Source organism: Acanthisitta chloris, unplaced genomic scaffold, assembly GCF_000695815.1.
Source record: "Acanthisitta chloris isolate BGI_N310 unplaced genomic scaffold, ASM69581v1 scaffold42059, whole genome shotgun sequence".
NCBI lineage: Eukaryota > Metazoa > Chordata > Aves > Passeriformes > Acanthisittidae > Acanthisitta > Acanthisitta chloris.
This window is the reverse complement of record NW_008691643.1, coordinates 1-21,434: the sequence shown is the minus strand read 5'-3', so window position 1 is coordinate 21,434 and position 21,434 is coordinate 1. Positions and strand designations below refer to the sequence as shown.

Sequence of the window (21,434 nt, the reverse complement as noted above, 5' to 3'; positions counted from 1 at the left end):
ATATCTACATGATTTCTTGTGCTTCCATCTGTTCCTGCCTGCCTCCTGTAATGATAAGGCCACCACCTTACTGGGTGGGATTTTTTTTTCTTTATTTAATTATCTGCATATGAATGTGCTGATAACTTCCATGCTTTCCTTTTGGTTTCCAACAGTGAAGCTGGAATGAATACACCTTTTATTAGAACAATTAGCACATCTTAAACAGCATTTGTAGACATTCCTGAGGACTGTAGTTATTGCTAAGGTTGTGTTTGTCTGTATAATGACATTATTTGCATTTGAGAACTTTAACATTTGTCTTAAATGTTGTGTTACAGTTTGAATTCAGGATAAATAAAGAACAGTCCTCGTTCCACAGTAGACTTCTGCAGCATGATCTGGAAAAAAACTATGCAGGAAGACAAGGTGATGCTCAAAAGGGTTTCGTTTGTTTGGCTTTTGTATCTATTTTGTTGTTAACTGAATAGTAAAGAAAGATTGTATTGTGATTAGAATATATAAGAGTGACAGCTTTCCCTAACTGGCATTCCATGTAATTAGTGTTGCATCACATCCTGAACTTGCTATCCTTCTCCTGCCTGGTGCAGATGGCTTCTTTCAGCACGTTTTTTCCCCTCATGAAAGAGCATTCCTTTTTCTGCCTGCAAAGCCACAACCTATTAAGTGCCCTACTGTGCATTCCCTCAGAAGCTACACAACTCTCTAATTGGGCATTTAACATCATAATATATTTAGAAAAATTTAGTTTCCAGTTCAGAACTGTGATATGAGGAGAGAGTTTTCACTGCTAATGTGGTGAAGACTGGAAGAGCCTTGAAACAACATTTCTTGCCATGCTGGTGCTTCTTGCCTGTCATGTAAAACCAGTGATTGGTTAGGACGAAAGATCAGTTTTATTAGTATGTCTATTCTTTATTCATTCTGGTAGAAAATACGTAGCAGCAGCCATTGGGAATGGGTTGTTTCTTCGGGGTATCATGCAACTTACAGAGTAAATGTAAGTCTGCTGTTTGGTTTTGTTCCCTGCACAGGAGACCAAAGAGTATTAAGTCCTTTGGTGCGTAATAAGCAGCTGTACCTTCCAGTACCATCCAGTCTGACAGAGCTGTCTGGGTTGGAGTTGAAGCAGAGCACAGGTTCTTTATCAGGATTTGGTGACACTGCTCTTCACACACCTACAAAATCCAGATCCCGACAGAGCAGCCACAGTGTTAGTTCACATGCCTCAGGTAACAGCAAAAACTTCTCCTTAGCCTCTCTCTCTTAACAAAAAGTTTTACCTTTGGGTGCTAAGAGAGGTTAGTAGATCATTGTTAAGAAACCACTGGAAATGTTCTTCAAAAATATAATATAGACATTCAACAGAGGCATTTTATTAATCTTTCTTTAATTACAGGGCAATAAAAGGGATCCTTCACATCTGTCTTTAGGAGGATGACAGTAGAAGAAAAAAAGTCACTTTTCTGCTATCCTGCCATGTTTCAGACTGACTTTTAACCTTCTAGTCTTATATTTATTGCCTTAAAAACTTTCAACACAGCTAGCTGAAGACTTTTGTGACAATGCTGATTGAGGTTTTTTGTCTGAGGTTTTTTTTTCTTCACAGTTGTTTTGATTTTGAAGGACAAAGAGAATGTTGTTAGAGTAGCTAGTGATAAAATGTTGAGTAGCGCTGAAAAGATTTTAAATCGAACAACTAATTGTTTTATTTAAATAGGTATCTAATGGTATATTTTAGACATTAATGAACTCACTCACTATAGTGGTAAAGCAGTTGTCTTTGTTTATTGAAGAATTAATGGTTTTCCCATTAATATATTTGAATTATTTGAAGGAAGAGAAAAAAAAAGAAGAAAGGAGCAAGGATGTAGGAGTTGAACCTATATTTTAGTGGCAGTGTGCATGCACAGTGATCTATTTTTGACCAATACTTTTCAGTGGATCATTTTCCAAATAAGCCAAAGCTCACAAAACACTTTAGTTGATTAATTTTGCAGGTATTTTTAGACATCCTCTTGTCCTCTCATATTGATGAATTGGATGATGAGGGACAGCTTTATAAACATGTCTGAAAGGGCTGCCTGTTTCTTGATAATGGAGTGAAGTACAATTCCAGTCATTACAAAGTATTGCCTGCACTTACCTTTAAAAGACTTTGCATTGGTTTGTGGCTCAGTGAGATTGTTTCAGTGTTTTGGTGCTTTAGTTTCTAGTGCTATCAATATCTACTTGATCCATGTCTTTAAATTCTTAAGTTAGGTAATATCTTCTTTAACCTGAGCTACTGAAATTATGAAACAGTTATACAACTTTATGTTAAAACATCATTGGGTAATTCTAATCAAAATAAAAACATCTACAAAATACTGTTTACAACAAATGATTGACAGAAAATCTCAGAAACAAACAGATGTACTTTGCAAAGAGGATATAGAGAGATATAGTTGTTAACAAAAAATGTCAGGAAAGAAAACAGATAAATCATAATACTGAATGGAGGCAAAAAGCAGTTTGATGTACTGTGCAATGCTTTGCTTTTCATGAGAAAGAAAATTTTGCTTTTATTACCTGTAGTTCATGAATGCGTTTACAAAGAAATAGTTCTTAGATTTTCTGTCTTATTTCCTACCAGATAACAACACAAATTTTGGGAGCAGCTCATCGATAACGTTTCCTGTATTGCAACGTACTGCTGAAGAGAAAGTACTGAACTCTGACAGACTTACCCTGGAAAGGTGAGAAGGTGGTGGAGGATACGTGCCATAGCTTGGGACTCCTGCTCTAAAGTGCTGAGTTTCCTGCTGGTGGCTGTGGTCAGTGGTACAAGTGGTGGGCTTGGGTTTTTTGGGCTGTGTGTGTGTGTGTGTGTGTGTGTGGTTTTGAGAGAAGAGCTGTGTTCCACAGAGAAGTTCTGTATGAGTGTCCTTGTGATGAATGTATCCATACAGAAGTCATCCAAGGCAGAGCTTTCTGTTGTAAACTGGAGCTGGCTTAAGAGTCAAATGCAGGGTCATGCATGTCATCACCTGAGGCTGTGTCTCCATCAGTTCCCATCTGGTGCATTCACTGGAGAATGGTCACAGAATCATCAAGATTGGAAGAGACCTTTAAGGTCATCAAGTCCAATCATTCTCCCAGCACTACCACTGTAACCACTAAACCATATCACCCAGAGTCAGGTCCAGACATTTGTAAACACCTCCAGGGACGGCAGCTCCACCAGCTCCCTGGGCAGTTCCCTGTAACAATGCCTGACCACACAAACAGTGAATTTATTTTTTTCTGATATCTATTGGTCTTTTTTTTTCCTTCTCCTTGACTGGGACACCAAAAAAGTTTTACCTGAGGGAGGTTTAATATTTTTAATTACTTTTTTGTGTGTGTGTTAGGTTCATGTAGTCCAAAAAACTATGGTCAGGTCAATAGGACTTCTGGAATAATCCTGAAATGGCAATAACCCTTTTCTGCATACTTATTTCATGTATTTGTCTTTCAAATGTATATTTCTATAAACCACAGAAAAATTGCATGGACACAATGCTGAATTCTGATCTAAACAGGCTGTTTATGTGGTATCATGAAAAACTTAGAGGATTGTGAGGCTGCGTCTGTTGAAACTTTAGTGTTGTCACACCACAAAACTTTATGTAGTTTCCATGTAACAAGTGAATCTCTGACTAAGAGGAGAGGTGTTCAGAAAATTTTGGAAACACTTCTGCTGTTACGTGCTATTTTTTTAATAAGTAGGAGTTACTGCTTTATTTGCAGAGTTTAATTAGCAACTGATTACCTTAATGCTACCTTAACCAAGCTAATATACTTTCCTTTGTTCAGTTCGAGTGGGAGAGTTTAAGATGGGTTACTAATTTGTTACTTACATGTGTGTTTTGTTTCTCTTTTCTCTCAGGCAAAAACTGACAGTGTGCCCAGTTATTGATGGGGAAGATCATCTTCGGCTTTTGAGTTTCCAACATAACTTTATAACTCGGATCCAAAATATCTCTAATCTGCAGCATCTTGTTTTCTTAGATTTGTATGATAATCAGATTGAGGAAATAAGTGGGATTTCAACTTTGAGATCCCTCAGAGTCCTTTTGTTGGGAAAGAACAGGTAAAAGGAATCAAACTAACTTAAAGCACTCTACTTCTTCATGGCATAACCACTGTGATCTGTCAGGGTTTCTGTTCCTTAGTTTTCAGCTTGTGATGTTGCTGTGAGACCAGTGAGCTGGTCCCTAACACTGGCTAAGTGAGAGGGATCCCACTGAGGAAGCACAGAGTTTTTGTGTGCCATGTTCTTCAGAAACTTACTTGCATAAATTTTAACAAAAGTTCTGAACTACTTAGCATGTTTCTATCTGATCTTCTATTCTGATCCACTATTAAATACATGATTTGTGTGGCAGGTGCAGTGTTTTTTCACATCAATTAAAGTGTTCATTGATTATTTATAATCTGTAAAGAGTATTTGTGCCTAGTGTATTTAGCTGGGAAGTAGACCAGGCAGATGAGTCATGAATTTTATTGCTTATTCATTGATTCTAATCCCGTGGCCTTTAATTCTAATAATTGCTCACACATCTGAGGGTTGAGCTCTAATTCAGTTCATTTTCCTTATTTATATTTATTAAAGTGAGAACTGGTGAACAAACTTATGTGCAGATTATAAGGAATGTACTTTCTAAGCTAGCCCAAATTCAAAACTGGCACCTTTCACTGATGCAGCATGTTACTCGATCTAATAGCTTTTGTATTATCTCGCCTGTAGAAACCAAATTTATTTATAGTAAAATGCTGGGGCATGGGAACTAAAATTTTAGGGTGCTCTGAGGAATTATTTTCTGTGTCATAACTGCATTGAGTGCAGTTTAGCTCATTTCCCTAGAAGTGTGGTTTGGAGGTAGCTGGGACTAGATATACTATGTGTGATTGATTCCAAGTTGGACACAGTTGCTAGCAAATTGTTCATTATTTGGTCTGTGTGTGATCTTTGATTACTCTTGAAACAAATGCTCAATACACAGTGTTTAATATCATCAGCCAGCAGATGATGCTGTTGAGTGTATAACAGCCTAGGCTTGGAATCTGAGAAAATAGGACAGGACAGAGAAGTTTTAAGACAGTGAAGTTGCCCAGGTGAGAGGACACAGTGCCAAGCCTGGAGCTCTGTATTGTCTGGAAAGGGCCAGTGGCTTTCAGGGTGTTTTTAATTTGGTGTTCTGACAAACTCTCAGAAGTCTGTGTCACTGTAGTCTTTCATTGAACTGATTTGAAATTGGCTGTTTGCCAGTAATAACTTTTTTTTTTATTATTTAGGTATCTGGGAAGGTTGGTTGTTGATTTTCTAGTGGAGCAAGTATTCCTTCCTTGAGCCACATACACTTACTACTGACAGTCAGAAAGGAAGGTGATAGTCTAGGCATATTCATTCATTTATTAATTTTATTTTTTATGTTTCAAAACTTGGTTATTCTTCTGTTACACTTGATAGTCAGGAAAAATGGCTAAGTTTTGTATTAGCTGTAAAATAAAAGATACTTTTTATCTAATAAAAATAATTCATGCATAATTGAAATCTTGCAGAATAAAGAAGATCTCAAATCTGGAGAACCTAATAAATCTTGATGTTTTAGATCTTCATGGAAATCAGGTACAGTACAATAACTTCATTACTTAAGTTTCTTGTGTAGACACTATGCATTTGCTGTGTCTTTTACCAAGCTGTTGTTTCTTGAAAGGGAACTGGGAGCAAATTTTGCAACTCTTGAGGTCACAGAAATCAGTATATAAATTAAGAGTGGTGTGATGTTTAATTTGAATCTTTGTATTAGGCCTCTTGTATTTTGAGCATTGTACTTCTGGACAGTTAGAGTGTTTAAAATGCTGAGTCAGTGGAGTATAACAGCACTTGCACCTACAGAACAGGAATCTACCATAAGTAGTTGTGGTGTAGTTACAGTAACAGAGTCTTAGCAGTCATATAAAATTTTAAGATGCCATTGACTGCTGAGTTGTTTCTACTCTTGGTGGGCTTACAAAACCAGATCCCTTCCATATATGTAGAAGACTTATGTTTGTACAGGAAAAAGCAGAATGGGTCTAAGCTCTTGATTAATTCCTGCTTCTGAATGCACTTAAGTCACTTAACATCTCTTCAGTTTCCCCAGTCTGAGTCTAAGCAGTCATTTCTGCTTCAAGTGGTGCATAAAGCTTTAGCTGTAGTCCATGTAAGAGGAAGATGTTAGTTTAATGGGTATGTCAGAAGCAGCATGGAGTTCCAGGGGCAAGATGGATATAGTATTCCTTTGTAAAACAAATTTAAACCACATGTAATACAATGTCCTGTAATTGAGCTGTTTCAAACAACATATGGTGATGGTGACTATACAAGACCAATGTATGAATTTTCTGGATTCCTCTTCTGACAGTTTTGATGTCTTAGTGATTTCTCTGTGTGTGTGTGTTCTTTATTAAACAGTTGCTTGACACTGGGGAGTAGAAAAACTTTGGAAAAAAGTAGGAAATGAAGAATACAAACTAGCACTATAGGGAGTTACTGTTAGAAGTGATGCAGGAAGTTTGTGGCTGCTTTGAATGATGTTAGTCAAACACTGTGCACGTTGTACAGTGGCACAGGCAGTCTAGGACCAGATGATGACATTGCCCTTGGAGTCCTGACTGTTTGCAAATGTAGTCATTCAAAGGGTTTGTGTGGGTATAATCCTTCCTTGACTGCTGTTGTAAATTTGGAGGGGTTATGTTTGGTATGCAGACTAAACATGCAGCTGTGCCAGTCAGCACAAATGAAGGAATCACTGATGGAAATGACACGTCATGCACAACTCTTACAAGGGATTGTGATGTAGGTCTGCCTTAATTTTTTTTTTTTTGCCTTCAAGTACCTGTGCAACTCTCTTTACATTAATTGCAACTTTGCTTGGAGTTTTGGGCACAGTGCCCAGCTGGTTGCTGCTAGATTGGCTTCATAATTATACTTTGATCCAGAGAACATCACAAATTATTAAGAGCTAACATTAAATCTTGGAGTACAGTAAGTGACTTTGTTTTTCAGTGTGTTTTCCTCATAAGTGTAAGAATACAGCATTTTAATAATACTGATTAGGTTTTCATGTAGAGGCTGTTCCTGTGGTTATTACCATACTAATGTGAGTGTGTAATACTGTGTCACTCAAAGCCACTCCACATGAATTGTATTCCAGAATGCTTTAAACATGGAAAATCATTGAAGTCATTTCTTGTGCTCTCTTTAATTCCATGAATCATTTGTCTTGCCAAAAGTTAAAGACATAAGTAAAAAGAAAAAGGGATGCAATTTGAATTTTTTCAGGCATGAAATTCTTTTCTTTCGTCTCAGAAATGTTTTTTAAAGGATGCAAGTTTTGTGCATTTAATTATTTGTGCGATTTAATTATCGATGAGTGATTATGTGGTGCATAGCAGCCTTTTTCTGAAATCTGTTTCATAGTGAAGTATTCAAAGACTGAAGCAAACAAGAGAATAGTGTTTTTGTTCTACGTTTGCAAGTAGCCTTTGACTTGTGTATTTGATTAAGAAAAAATGGTTAACAATATTTCTTTACTTATAATTAATAGAAAATAGTCACAGATGCAATTTCTTTTGGTTAAAATTGTTACTTGAATAACCCAAAAAAGAGGTGGTAGTAGCTTGTATCTAATCCATACCTATCAAGTGTGCTGTCAGGTGTGTATGTAGAATTGGAACAGGAAATCCAGTGGAGATAATCTTGAAATTTAGCAGAGTGATGCAGAGTGTCTCTATACATTGCTGATGAAATCGTTCTCTTTGCACTAGCAGTGAAGTGCCAGGATTAATATTCTACACTGTGGCATGCTGTAATTCTAGCTCAGCAGACATCTGCAGAGGTCTGTGCTCTTCATGCTAACCATCTGCTCCTGGCGTTGCTTTTATGAGGATTTCTGTCTAAATATATTCATCTGCGTGGTGATATTTTCTGTTCCTCTTGCTGTAATATTTTTGGATCCTGATAATTTATTTTTTTTATTGCATGAAATAGATATAGAAGGATCATTTAATGAGCAGGTGAATCAAAAGCTGATTTAAGATGTTACCTAACTTTAGTCTTAGCTACTTTTATATGCTGTTAATTGAAGAATTGCTGAAATACTTTTTACAGCAGCATATTCCAGTCATATATTGTCGACTTGCATATATATACATATGTATGTGTACATATATGAAAATTACCAACAAAATTGGTGTTCTCAACCTATTAAATAACAGCTACCTTGCCTCTTCTCCTGTTCCAGGAGCTGCTAGACACTTTCTGTAAACTGACACAGCCAGACTTGTTCTGGCCTAAGGCATCAGAAAGTTCCCTCTCACTTGGAAGGTGTGTGACACCAATCCCTGTCTTGCTTGTCTGCACCCTGGTGCTGTTGGCAGCTTTGAGGGGTGGTGTGCCTCAGTCCTGGGTGTTGAAGGGAGCTCACAGTGGTCCAGCAGATGATCCTTCTAATTGAAAGGGAATTACACATGTTAGCAGCTTTATGCTCTGTGTCCTTGGATGCACTGCCACACAGTGGCATTTAGTATCCAAACTCAGGCTGGCTGAAGTCTTTTCCGTGGGAAAACCTGCTGCCTTCTCTCTGCCATGTGGCATTATTACTCTTTCTATTACTTTTTTTTGGGTCATTATCACCAGAATCTTTAAAATAGAATATTAAGTATAAAAACAAACCTGTGGCAGCTGCCTCTTTACTGCAGTTTAGTCCCCTCCATTTTCTAACCACTGAGTTGCTGAAGCAGCTATGAGTTGCTGAAGAACTGCTGAGGGCTGTCAGGCAGATGTGCTGTGTATCCCAACTCAGGGTGCTGCTGCTTTCTTTCCTAACTTTGGAGTATGTCCTGATCCTAGCAATTACCTGCTTGTAAAAATTCCTTGCAGGTTGCAGTTTCAGAATAACTGCCTCTGGCTCCCAGCAGGCTCCTGTCCTCATGACCTGCTGGAAAGTGTGTGGAGCTCCTGTAGATAGAGCTGTGAATGCTGCTAATTTTAAGAGCCATGAAGGGAACATTGGTGCAGAGTTCTGTGATGTTAGGGAGATAAGATGGTGTTTATTCTTGCAGCATAGGCACCAGGAGATTCGTTTTAGCATATTAAAGTCAAATTAAAGATCAGCCATGCACAAAATTTCCCCATTTTGGCAAACCATGATATCATCAGTGTCATCTTGGTTTTATGGTGTTTTCAAGGTTGCTGCTACAGAGCAGTACACCTGAAGTAACTTGATTGCTGATGGTATGGAAGGAAGTGTTCACTGAGTTTAACTGCAGTGTGACTAGAAAGATATGAGTGAATACTTGTTCTGGATCTCTAGGAGCTTGTTTTCAGCAATTTCCCGTGAGTATCCTGGTCTAGAGCCATACACAAGCACAGTATTGTATGAAGTCCATTTTCATGTGTGCTTTTTAGAAAAATGTGTGTGCCACATATATCTATTGTGTATCTGTAGAAAACACAGTGTGCATGTTTATCATTGTATTTCTTTCACAGATTACTAAAATAGAAAACATTGGTCATTTAAGTGAACTGAGAGTGTTAAACCTTGCAAGAAACCTACTGACTGTTGTAGAAAACCTTAATGGACTGGATTCACTCACAGAGCTCAACCTTCGTCATAATCAAGTCTCTGCTATAGTAAGGAGCAAAACTTATGTCTTCTTTTTTTTTCTCTGGTTTTGACAAAATTCACTGTAACTGAATCTTGATTTTTGAAATCTTGTGTTTTCCCATATTGTGTCGCTTATGTTGTTCTGCTGCAATACTTAATTTTACAACAGAAAGGTGAAACAAACCTAAATTAGTTTTTGTTCTTCTTTTCCTTCAATGTGGTCAGGCAGGCTGAACTTAGATGACCTCTAAAGGTTCCTTCCAACCCAAACTACTCCATGATTCTGTGATGACCTGTAGTGATTTAAATCTTGAAAGCTCCTATTTCTCTAGAGGGTGGAAAAAGAGATTTTGTAGAAGCTTTGTGGTTCTAACATACAGGTTTTCTTCCATACAAGTTTGTTCTCTAGAAATACAAACCTTCTCAATTTCTGTAGCTTAGCTAAGCAGTCAGACCATCTTAAATTTCATCTTCCTAACAATGTTTCTGGGGCAAATGCAGAGAAAATTGGTATTGATAGCCAAAGCAGAATTTCCCAATTGTAGCTTTAACCTATCGCTGTAAGTCTTCATATTCTGAAAATAAAACTTTTCACTTTGCAGTTCGAATTGTAGTTCAGATATGACAAGTAGATTATTTGAACAAGAGCTTTCAAAAACAGTGTTTACTATTTTTAGTGTTTACTTAGATAGCTCTATTTGTCTGGCCCATGTAATTCCTTTAGTCCTTGGCCTCCTGTTGGTACTGAGCCTTTCCTTTCTTGAATTTCTGTTTACCAAATGTGTCTTGTTTTTACACTTCAAAAGCAATAAATTTATGGTCACTGCTGATTCTGTTACTGCACGTTCCCCTACATGGGTTGTGTTACCTAGAATTCTCTTCCTTGCCTGTAGCTGCTGCCTTTTCACTCCTCTCAGGTGTAGCCTGTACTTTCTGCTTCCTGTTGGCACAAATGGAGAGTCAGCATGACATTTAAATTGGGGAGTTATAGGTTTGGACTCTGTTCTGTATCTCAATGTTTTAGTCTTTCCTGGCCAGAGACAGTGAGTCAGAAGATAATATTCTATTCAGTGTTTTGCTTTGTCTAATTGTTTATTGGTTTGTTTGTAGGGATTTTTTTGTTTTTTTTTTTTTTTCTTTTAACCCTGATTACATTGTAATGAAATGGGTTTTGTGAGTGTGGGTTTTGTAGGGTTTTTAATCAGATGGTGATTTTAGCAAGTATGAGATTAATTCTCTGTTTAAGTCTGGACATGTTATACTCTCTGAAGCTCTCTACTTTAGGTGCCATATTTACCTAATCTTTTTCTTATTTTAGTGATAGGTCTTGTGTTTGTTGCTGTGTGCAATGATGTGCATGTGTTTCTTTACTTGTGTTTGGGTTTTGATTTTTTTTGAGTGAAAGCTACATTACTTTTGTATGGAAATTTGAAATCTGCTGCAGTAGGAAATAACTGAAAATACAGAAATATAGTAACAAATATATCATTCTGTGGAAACAATGTCCAAGATATTTTATTTCTGGAGTACTTGAATAGCTGAGGGAGAGGGTTAAGATTATTTTTAAGATTAAGTTTAGGTTCATATGGTTGACTGTGCAAGTGGGAGAGACATTTTGATCATATTTTTATGATGTACTACTCAACTCCAAAATTTTTGCTCCTGAATTCATTAAAAGAATTTGGTTTCTGTGTTTTAGTTACTCAGTTACTATGACAACACTATCATTAGGAATGAAGCTTTTTAAGCTTGATTATTCCTTCAAATGGAAGCTAGAACCTCAATTTTAATAAGTTTGCAGTTCTAAAGTAATAAAACCAATCTAATTTATGTAACTTTGCAGGTTTTTGGTGAACCTTCCTTATTTTTCACACACCTCTCCCCCACGTGCTCTAAGTGTATTGTTCTCGTGTAGGAAAGATGAGCTCATGTGTCAGACAAAATGAGGTTCCATGCTGAACTCTTGACCCATCGCAGTTAACTGGATTGAATAACTGACATTATCCAACTGGATTGCAGTTGGTTTGAGCAATTAAATACACAATCATCTCTTACAATCCACTGGCCTTAGATTGCTGGTTTGGGGACAGGTTTTTTGTCTTTGAGCTATTCATTACAGACAGAAAATCCTTGAATCACAAGTAGTAATTTTTGTCAGAATAAACTGCAGTTCATTCAAAGCTCTAGGACTGACAAAGGCAGCCCCGAGGGTTGGTTTGTAGCAGAATCATGTGTTAGAGGATTGAAGTGCCTTCAAGAAGTCTGACTGTTCAGAAGAATAGCAGAGTAAATTATTACTGAGTGTCTTTATGACATTAAAAGTACAAACCTCTGCATACCATGAGCAGGAAATATCCATTTGCTTTCCATCCAGTTGTGAGTTAGGGTCACTCTTAGGAAGATGATCTGTATTTTTCTTTGAAAGACTGACCTGTTTATTTGCTTTGAGGTATTAAAAGTTTAGAATTTTGGGTTTTGCCATTTGCAGCTTGACCTTAGACTTAAAGGAGGACTGGTCTAAGTGTTCACCATCTTTTCACAGAAGAGCTCCTTCCCTCTATACCCCCCAGACTTTAAACACTTTGGATCAAAACTGAAGTAGCTGGAGGCTTTTTAATGTTACTTGGTATTTGCTGTCACACCTGTGAGACTTGCAACATATTTTACAGCTCAGCAACATAGCATGCTAATGGAAATTTGTCTTCAGGGGGATTTACTTTGTATTCTCCAGTGATTAGCTGAAGTCATTGCTGCTTAAGAATTCCTCTGTACCACCCATGATGCCAGTCTTCATGTGTATATCCATCTGGGTGATGTGTGCCCACCTCTTTAGGCATCAGCACTAAGTAGCCTTAGGGACAGATGGGTGGTCCAAATACAGTTCTGCTGTGAACTCAATCTTTCCATGGTCTGATCTGGGGGATTCAGAACAGCTCTGAACCAGGAGTTTTACAACTGTAGACTTGGTCACAGAAGTTCTGCTTATTGCATACAGCAGTGACTCTCAGCAGCACTTGTTAGCTTACGCTCAGTGCCTCATTAATAGCAGCTGCACAGTTTGTTTAGAGCTGCCATGGGTTGCCTGTTGGGTTGGAATGAAGTGTTTTTGGAGTGCTATGTAGACATGTCACAAATATGATGAAGGGAGCAAGGGCTGTAGATTGGATTGTGTGGCTAAAATCAAGGCAGAGAGCTCTGATGCTCATTTCCCTTTCCCACGTTTGTGTCCAGTGGTATCAAGTTGGAGTATGGTCCTTAGCAGGGTAAGGAGATGCAGCCTTAGACCTGAGGGGTTAGGTGTGCAGTCTGAATGGTATGGGAATCCCTGCAGGCTGTGCTGGATTTGTATTTCATAAATGAAGTTGGATCTTACTTGATATGTTTCATCTTACTAATAATTGAGCTATTTGCTATTTGGAGGTTTTCTACAAAGGTCTTTAGTGACATATATTAAATTGACAATTGCTTATTCTGGAAACTCATTCTTTCTTATAAATTTTAATTTTAAAGGTTATAAAGGTGAGAAAGTCCTTCAGATCATTCTCTGATAGACGAGTCACTGCTGTTTGGCAGTGCTGATTTCACTGCTGTATTGCACTTCCAAAACCTTATTTCAGCAAACCTTTCTTTCTTTCTTTTTTTTTTTTTTAAGCATGTTTATCCTGCAGCTTAAATGCTGAGACAGCACCTTGGCTTCTTTCCCAAAAGCCTGTTCAGAGCTCAGCAGCAGCATATCCTCCTTTTCTGTAACATCATTTGCTTTGCAAGTGATGCAGCCTGTTCTGCAGAGTGAGTGTCTGCACTGAAACACTCCCTTGCAGTCTGCACTAGGGAGGAAAGGAGCTGCAGGCTCACCAGAAATCAATGTTGCAGCAAGGTTATAGCAGATAGAAATGAAAGTATTTCATCAGGCCAGATAGAGAGGTTCAATGCTAGTCTCAGCTACTGAATTTATGCCTCTGTCTTTTCCTTCTAGAAAGATGTGGATACTTTGCCCTGTCTCCAGCGTCTCTTCCTCAGCTTCAACAATATATCTAGGTAAGGGAAATAGTAGTTTGCTTCCTACCAGTAATTTGAAGTATCCTATTGGAGCTGTATTTCATTACAATTTAAATTTAAATTCACTCCGAGTGCAAATACCCTTTTTTCCCCTAACATATCAGATAACATCATCGAACCATTGTGAATTTTCTACTTAAACATAAAAATTCTTGAAGCTCTTTGCATTTAAATGTAGTTGTGCTCTGGGTATTGTACCAAGAAACCAATGTTTTTAATTAAAAATTATCATACTGTTTATAATGGTCAGAATTAAAGGTGGGTTTGTAAATATGTTGTTTTACTGTTAACCTAGATTTCTGTTAAAGCAACATTATGCAAGGTGCAAGTTATATTTAACATAGCATCACTGCATTTGTGGAGTTACACAAACTGCTGAGTCAGATTCTGCTTGCCATGGATCGATCATTTTGTGCTGGTATTTTACTTGTCCATATATTAATCAAGTCTGAAAGGTATATCCATGGTTCCCTTTCAGCCCTGATGGCAGCAGCAGAACAGCTTGGCTCATGAAGCAGAGCTTCTATAGTTTCAAGTAACTAAGAGCATTTTGTTATAAATAGAATTGTTTGTCTTCTGTGCCTTTTCATATTAATGCAGTTCTGAGTCTGCCTTTATAGTTGAGTCGGTATTTAAAAGAAGCCCAAGTGCCTGCATTATCTTCAGTTTGGTTTGTCTTTTTTTTTTTATCCCTTGATCATCACCAGTCTTCTTTGTTTCCAACCAAATAATTGAAGTGGGGTAGGGGCAAGATGCCTCATGTTCTAATTACTGGCACTGCCATGCTGTTCTGGTGCTATCTGCCTGCTCTGTAAAATGCTGTGCTTGGTATGAGGTTTTTATTGTAATAGCTATTCAAAGGTTTTAAGTTGACCTGCATTATGTTGTTTTTGCAGACAGCTCCAATGTCCTTTGTGTTCCTCAGGTTCTTGAAATATAAATGCAGTACATCTCCTGAAATACTCATGACTATTAAACATTTTAAAAAATCAGAGATGAACTGCAGCAGTCTTTAATGTGTTCTTCCCTTAGTTAATTTGCTGGTCTTTTTGCTTTATGTTGTAAATTGGTATAATGAAGAGGGGGTTTAGCATTTTGCTGCTCTTGGATCATTTCCAGATTTGAGACTTGCCTTTTATTTCTGGTTTTCTACAAAGCTGCTCAGGTTGGCAAGAACAAGGAGGGGACTGCAGTATCTGGCTCCCTTGCTGTCAGGGAGCATCACTGCAGTCAGTGGCATTTCTGCATCTTTTATATACTTGGTCTGTTTTGTGTTGCTTTCTGACTACTTTGTCTTATTGTTTTGAGCAGGTTCTTGTTATTTTCACAGTATTCAAAGAAGGGAAAAAAGTTGGGTTTTTTTTCTGTGAGGTTTTGAAAGTACATTTCTCGAAGTTTGTGGTCACTAGATTCCTTCTTGTTGCTTCATCATGATTTTTGTCATTTATTCCTTGGGGTTTCAGTTAAACTATTGTTAGATCTAGTCTTAATTTTCATGTAAGCTAAAAATACTTTTTTAGAACATGTGTGCAAATACATAATTTAGTTCTAATTAGCAGTAGGAATAGGTATAAGAAATTGTAATGTTAAACAAAAGACATTGCTTTTCTATAAATCTTGTTACATATGTGGTGTATGATATAGATAAGTGGGTGGGTAAATTTAACTCTTTGTTCACCAGTCACTGTTTTAAAACAAGTTTCTTTTGATAATTTTTAGCTTGGCTTTCTTAAATAATAAACCTCTAGTACATATAGCATTTTGAAGGCTAAAATCCATCTTAATTCCTGATTTTGAGTGATGCAGTAGATATGTTTTCTAGCAGGAAAATGATTGACTATGCAAGAGTTCTCTTTGCTGTCTATGTTCTGATGCTTGACTTGATCCTCTTTGAACTGACTGAAGAGGTTATGTGCAACCATAATATTAATGAATTGCTGTGCTCCATCTGACCATTCCTACATCCCTTTTACATGACTTTGTGTGGTTTTGAGTCACTTACCTGGGTTTACTGTGTGCCACATGGTAATTTGAAAAGTTATTTCTCCTAGAAACAGCAATGTCTATGCACCTGCAAATTGATGCACAAAGTTCTAGTTTCATTAAAATATTTTATTAGTGATCATTTAAAAAAATTAGCATTTTTGAGGCAATGCTTCCATGGAAAGTTTTGTTCCTATTTTTGTATGTCAGTGAAAATACTTGAGTCTTAAATTGACACAAACTGACATACTGAATTAATATTTCAGAAGAAGTTTTGGGAATGCCTTTTAAAAATTGTCACTATTTAAGGCATGAGAATCTATCATGGGTTTAATTACAGTGTTCTTTTTGCCTCGTGCTTCAGAGGAGAGCTCAGAGCTCTGCTGCTTCTCTGCAGAGCTTTTAGTGAAAAGGATGTATTGGCAAGGTAATGTAAGCTAAAACTGCATTCTGTGCAAGTTGATGCTGATATGAAAGCAAATCCTGTCTCTGGCTTCAGCCCAAAAAACCTTAGCAGTTACAATGTGGAGGCATTCAGACCTGCTGGCTGAAGGTAATATATCTAGGACTAGTTAGAAAGAAGGGGGAGAAATCCCATTTTGAATTTGTCCTGTGGTACAGGGAAAAGATTGCAGAAACTTTTTCAGGAAAGGTATGCCACTGAGATGCAGCAAGAGGGTTATTGCTCATATTTTAACATGTGAAACAAGGGAAGACCATTTTTGAATCTTGGAAACAAAATACATATTCACACTGTTACTCTGCTGTCCAGGTCAGCACTGTGTTGGCTCTTTTGGTTACTAAGCATGTTGCCCAGCCACATGGGAAAAGCTGGATACAAGCTTATGTAATTGTTGTTTTCATGTGGTTCCTGAATTGGAAATGTGAGAAAAGGAATGCTCTAAGCCTACTGAAAACAGGAAAATACCTTTTTTCTCAGCAGGATGAAAATTTATAAATACATAGTTAAATGCTTGAAAAAAAGCAGTACAAGGGGATTGAAAGGTTGGCTGTGGTAACATATGTTTGCATCAGTAGTTTGGTGGTTAGAAACATGGAAAAGCCTAATTTCTTTTTCTTTGAATGTTTTTTGAGCATTCAGTTCTCTGTCAGGAGTTCTATCAGACTACAGTAAGTGTGTTGCCTTCCTTCTCTATCCCAGGGCTTTTTCCCTTTATGGAACATCCTTTTGGAAAATCATCAGTGCAAGTGTGTGAAGGAACAATTGTCTCCGCAAACAGGCAGGCTGTAAGAGAGGATAGGTGTTCAGTGTCCCGTGTGGAAATGTGAATGTGCATCACTGGCAGAAGTTGAGCTTGCACCGCTCCAGAGTGCTCTGCTGCTCAGTAATTACAGTAATTAATCTCATATGAGATAGGAGAAACGGGTTTGCATCCCTCTGGCAGAGGAGAGAGTTGGGTGTAGGACTCTGATCGTGCACACAAGATGTAAACTGATTATTCTGAAAAGATTTCTAGAAAACACTCTTTGCTAATTTAGCCCAAATTCATGGCTTGTTTCTGTGTTGCTGAAACTACCATTTTAGCAAAGCTAATTTATCTAAGAAGAAAAAAGGACAGGAAGGAGAGGTGCTGGCCATAGTTTGGTAGGAGACCTGCAGGGGAAGGTCTTCTGGAAGGAGAATCAGACATTCCACTCAAGCAGATTGACTGAGGTGGTAGGAGACCTGCAGGGGAAGGTCTTCTGGAAAGAGAATCAGACATTCCACTCAAGCGGATTGACTGAAACAGTCTGAAACAGCATCATCCCCAGCTGCTTTGGATTTCATGAGCAGGTTAAAGACCCCTTTGTGGTGAGCAGAGGCTAGAGGGAGCCTTGAGACATGGACTCTGATTGCCACAGGCTGCTCACCACTTGGCTCTGGCACAGCAGTCTGTGTGCTGGGGAGCTGACAGCAGCTTGGTTGTAAAGTATGTAATGTTTGGTAAGTGTATCACATTAAAGCTTTGCTTGGCTTAGGGTTGCAATACCAGTGTGACAAGTACAGTATATTAAGTTTTCTGCATTAGATTTCTAAAGCTCTGGTTTTTATATGTGTACACAAAAATGTGAAAACAGTTATTTTTGCACTACTGTTTCTTTCTAAAATTGAGCTGCTAGTAAGGAAGCTAAAAGCAGGATAAAGTAAGCACATCTGGTTTAGCTCCAGGATGAATGTCCTGATATGCTGAAGCAGTGAGAATTTCAGAGCACAGCAGTGTGTATAAGTGGAAGGTCTTAAAAACACTAGCAAGCTGACAACTTTTCTGTCATTTTCTGAAGAAATTGTTTTTATTAAAAATCTGTAAATCATACGTAATGGCACAGGTAGTGTTTGGTTAAATGTTTAGTGGGAAGTACTTGGACTAAATATATTCGATGTTTAAAAATATATTTACATTTGAAAATAATTTTGAAGACCAAAACTTTTTAAAAAATATATTTACATTTGAAAATAATTCTGAAGACCAAAACTTTTCGTATTTGTCAAGCAAAGTCTGTTCTAGCTCAGCATAAATTTAGTTGGTTATTTTAGTCTAAGATGTTTACATGTTTGCTTTACTAACTTCTGTGTCATTTGGTAAGATCAGATTTTATTCAGGACATGTTGAATATGTATTTTAGGTTATATGTCAGCCTGATCTTCCAACAATGTGGTTCCCCAAGCTGTTGTTTGGAAAGGAAACTAGATCACAAAAAGCAGCAGAAAATGATAATCTGATAATCAAACTTGTCACCTTAACCACATGTACAGAACTCCCAATTCTCCATTTATGCTAAGCACCTTCACTGCCTTCATCTGGACATGGTTAATTTTCCATGGGTTCTTAAGTTGTTTTCATCCACTCAGCAGAAAGACATTAGTTTCTTGCTCTTTACTCTGTCTCTTTTCTGCTGCACACATTGGGTATGTCGTGAAGAAGTGACTTGCATGCTGTACTAATTGCATGATAAAAGCAATTGCCACTTTATTCAGTGAACATCTGTACTGCATATGATTTCTGATCCCTAATTTCAGGGCATCCTTCAGGTTTGGCTTGACTTAATGCAGACTTGATATTTGAAGGCCAAAGTGCATGGGAATGGGTGTGCAGTTGTACTTTTGTACATTGTAATCAGTTTCTTAAAAGGTGTTGGAGGGTCTTGTTGCCATAACTGTGAAGCTTTTTTTGAAAACCACTTAAATAGTTGTCTGTTGTTTAAAAATACTGTTTACCTGAGCTGCTTTCTTTTCATTCCATCCTCGATGTAAGGAACACACTCTGTTGTTTAAAAATACTGTTTACCTGGGCTGCTTTCATTTCATTCCATCCTCGATGTAAGGAGCACAGGTCATACATCTCTAAATACATTTTACCCAGGCCAGTTGTTTTTTCTCAGGTGACCAGATCTGATGTTGTCTAAGAAGCCAAGTTGGTGGTGTTGGTAGGCTGAACTCAGAGCAATAGACTGATCTGCTCTGAAGATAACATGATGCTTTTGTAGTTGTTCTACTTCCAATAGTAATGATGTTGCAAACACCCAGGATCATTCTGTGGTATTGTGGTTGTCCTTTTTCCTTGTATTTTCCATGTTTTTCATGCTGCCTTTGATGGCAATAACAACACCTTGTGTTAGTTTTTGGCATATGGGTTGATATATATCATATTTTAGAGGGGGTTTAGGTGAAACTATACTCCCATAGCTAACAAGTTCTCCTGATTCTGCATGTTTCTTTATCTGTATGTGAAGAAATTAAAAGTTTAACAGCAGCAGCTGTTGGTATTGGAGAATACTTATATTTGGATTTATCATACACAGTATTGATGGGGGGGGTTAAGCAGCTGTTGGTATTGGAGAATACTTACATTTGAATTTATCATACACAGTATTGATGGGTGGGGGGGTTGTCAGTACAGGGAAATATTTGTTCTCTCCACCTCAAAATTATTCCTACTCTATGACATTAAAACTTTAAACTCTTTTGGTTACAGTTTTGAGGATATTCTGTGCCTTGCTGATTCCTCATCTTTGTCAGATATCACCCTTGATGGCAATCCAATAGCTCAGGAGACATGGTACAAACACACTGTTCTCCATCATATGATGCAGCTCCGACAGCTAGATATGAAGAGAATCACAGTAAGAAATTTCTGTTTCCATCAAACTTAATAGCTCCTTAAATCAGAAGTAAAATGTAGGGGTTTCTGTGTGTATATATGTGTATATTAAAAATGCAGTCTTTATTCTTAATGTAGTATGGAATAGAATGGTGTATAGACAGTACAGCATTTAAAACTTTGTGCTATTTAGCTCAGTATAACATAAGGATGTGCTTTTTTTACCATGTTTATTTGGAAGTGCTAAAACTTTTCAGTAGTAAATACTGTGTGTTCAGTTCCAGTGTGACATGAGGGAGTCTGCAAAGTTTTTGGTTAGAACTTTCCTAACAGTCTTCACTGGTTTGTTGTATGACTGAGAAGGAACATCACATTTCTTCCCAAGGAAGAGTGTGTTTACCTTAAAATTGGTGTAACTGGTATCTTCTTTCATTGAAGAATTCCATTGGTTTCTTTAATCTGCCTCCCTAAGGAAACCTGGTGATGACACAGGTTTTGTGTGTCTGTATTTCTCCCTTTCATACCTAACCTACTCTCCCTGTTCACTGCTGTTTCTGCTACTCAAGTTCAAGTAAACTTTGAAGAGAGGACTTGCAGGCAGCTAAGTCTCCTACAGGTTTCTTGAAAATCCACTCTAGATGATGAAGGGCAATCACCAGAGGTCTTACCATTAGGTCACCTATTTTCTCTCTTAATATAGGAATAGCCTTGCTAATTCTTGTGTGTCTAGTGCAAAGTGATGTGTAAGCATGACCTTACAAGAGAAATCTACCCTACAGCAAGCAACAGTGTTACCTTTTTTGACCAGGTGCTGACACATATATCTTGTTTTAAATCCTCCTTTGCTTTGTGCAAAGACTGTACTGCATTATAAATTGCAGATGAGGCTTTGCCATATATCCTGTTGTCCTGTAGCCAATCCACCATGAATATAAAATAGAGCCAATTAGGATGAAAAATAACACATGTATGTGGAAAGCATTAATAATGAAGTGCTTTGAGACAGAGTTTTGCTCCTAGCATTGAAAATACTTAAATATTTGTTTGTTCATATTGACTTAATCAAATACTTCTTAATTACTTTGCTTTTAAAAGGATTGTTTTATCAGTATTATTTCAGAAACTCAAGTCACATAAAGAAAAATCTCTGTCCATCTCCCTCCCTCTGACCTTCTCAAGAGGGGATGGATCTGGGTAGAACTCTTAGTGATAGGAAAAACTGTAGGAAGAGCTCAAACTCCTTTTTAGACTCTATGGGATCTGTGTGAGGAAAGAGCTATTAGAAATGCACAGCCATGGGAAGAACTTAATCTGGATTTGCACCTTGTTAAACATCAGAGAATCAACCACAAAGACAAAAAGCCACAGAAAACCAGACTTCCCCAGTTGTGCTGCTCATAAACCTGCTTGTAAAAATAGTGTGGTTTGCATTCTTTATTTGCCTTCTGGTTTTTGGGCCTTCTAACATTTTCTCCATGTAGAGGGTGCTATAGGTTTTCTGCAATAAAAGCTCTGTTACCCAGATGATAAGATGACTTAAGAAACTGTGGTTTAAAGAAAAAATAACAAGTATCATGAGAACTGTGATAAAATTAGACAGTTGGCAATCCCAAAT

The 21,434-nt window shown here is 37.6% G+C and overlaps 1 protein-coding gene across 1 annotated transcript; it reads left to right on the top strand.

Annotated features, from left to right (window-relative positions):
• Window positions 1-320: 320 nt before the first annotated feature.
• Window positions 321-19,841, top strand: LOC103809461 (leucine-rich repeat-containing protein 49-like; the record flags this gene model as incomplete). Its single annotated transcript, XM_009082295.1, has 8 exons — window positions 321-408; window positions 1,035-1,232; window positions 2,636-2,738; window positions 3,911-4,114; window positions 5,587-5,653; window positions 9,560-9,703; window positions 13,654-13,715; window positions 19,694-19,841. Coding segments are annotated over 8 exons (1,014 nt in total), but the record flags the coding sequence as incomplete, so codon positions are not given.
• Window positions 19,842-21,434: the final 1,593 nt, after the last annotated feature.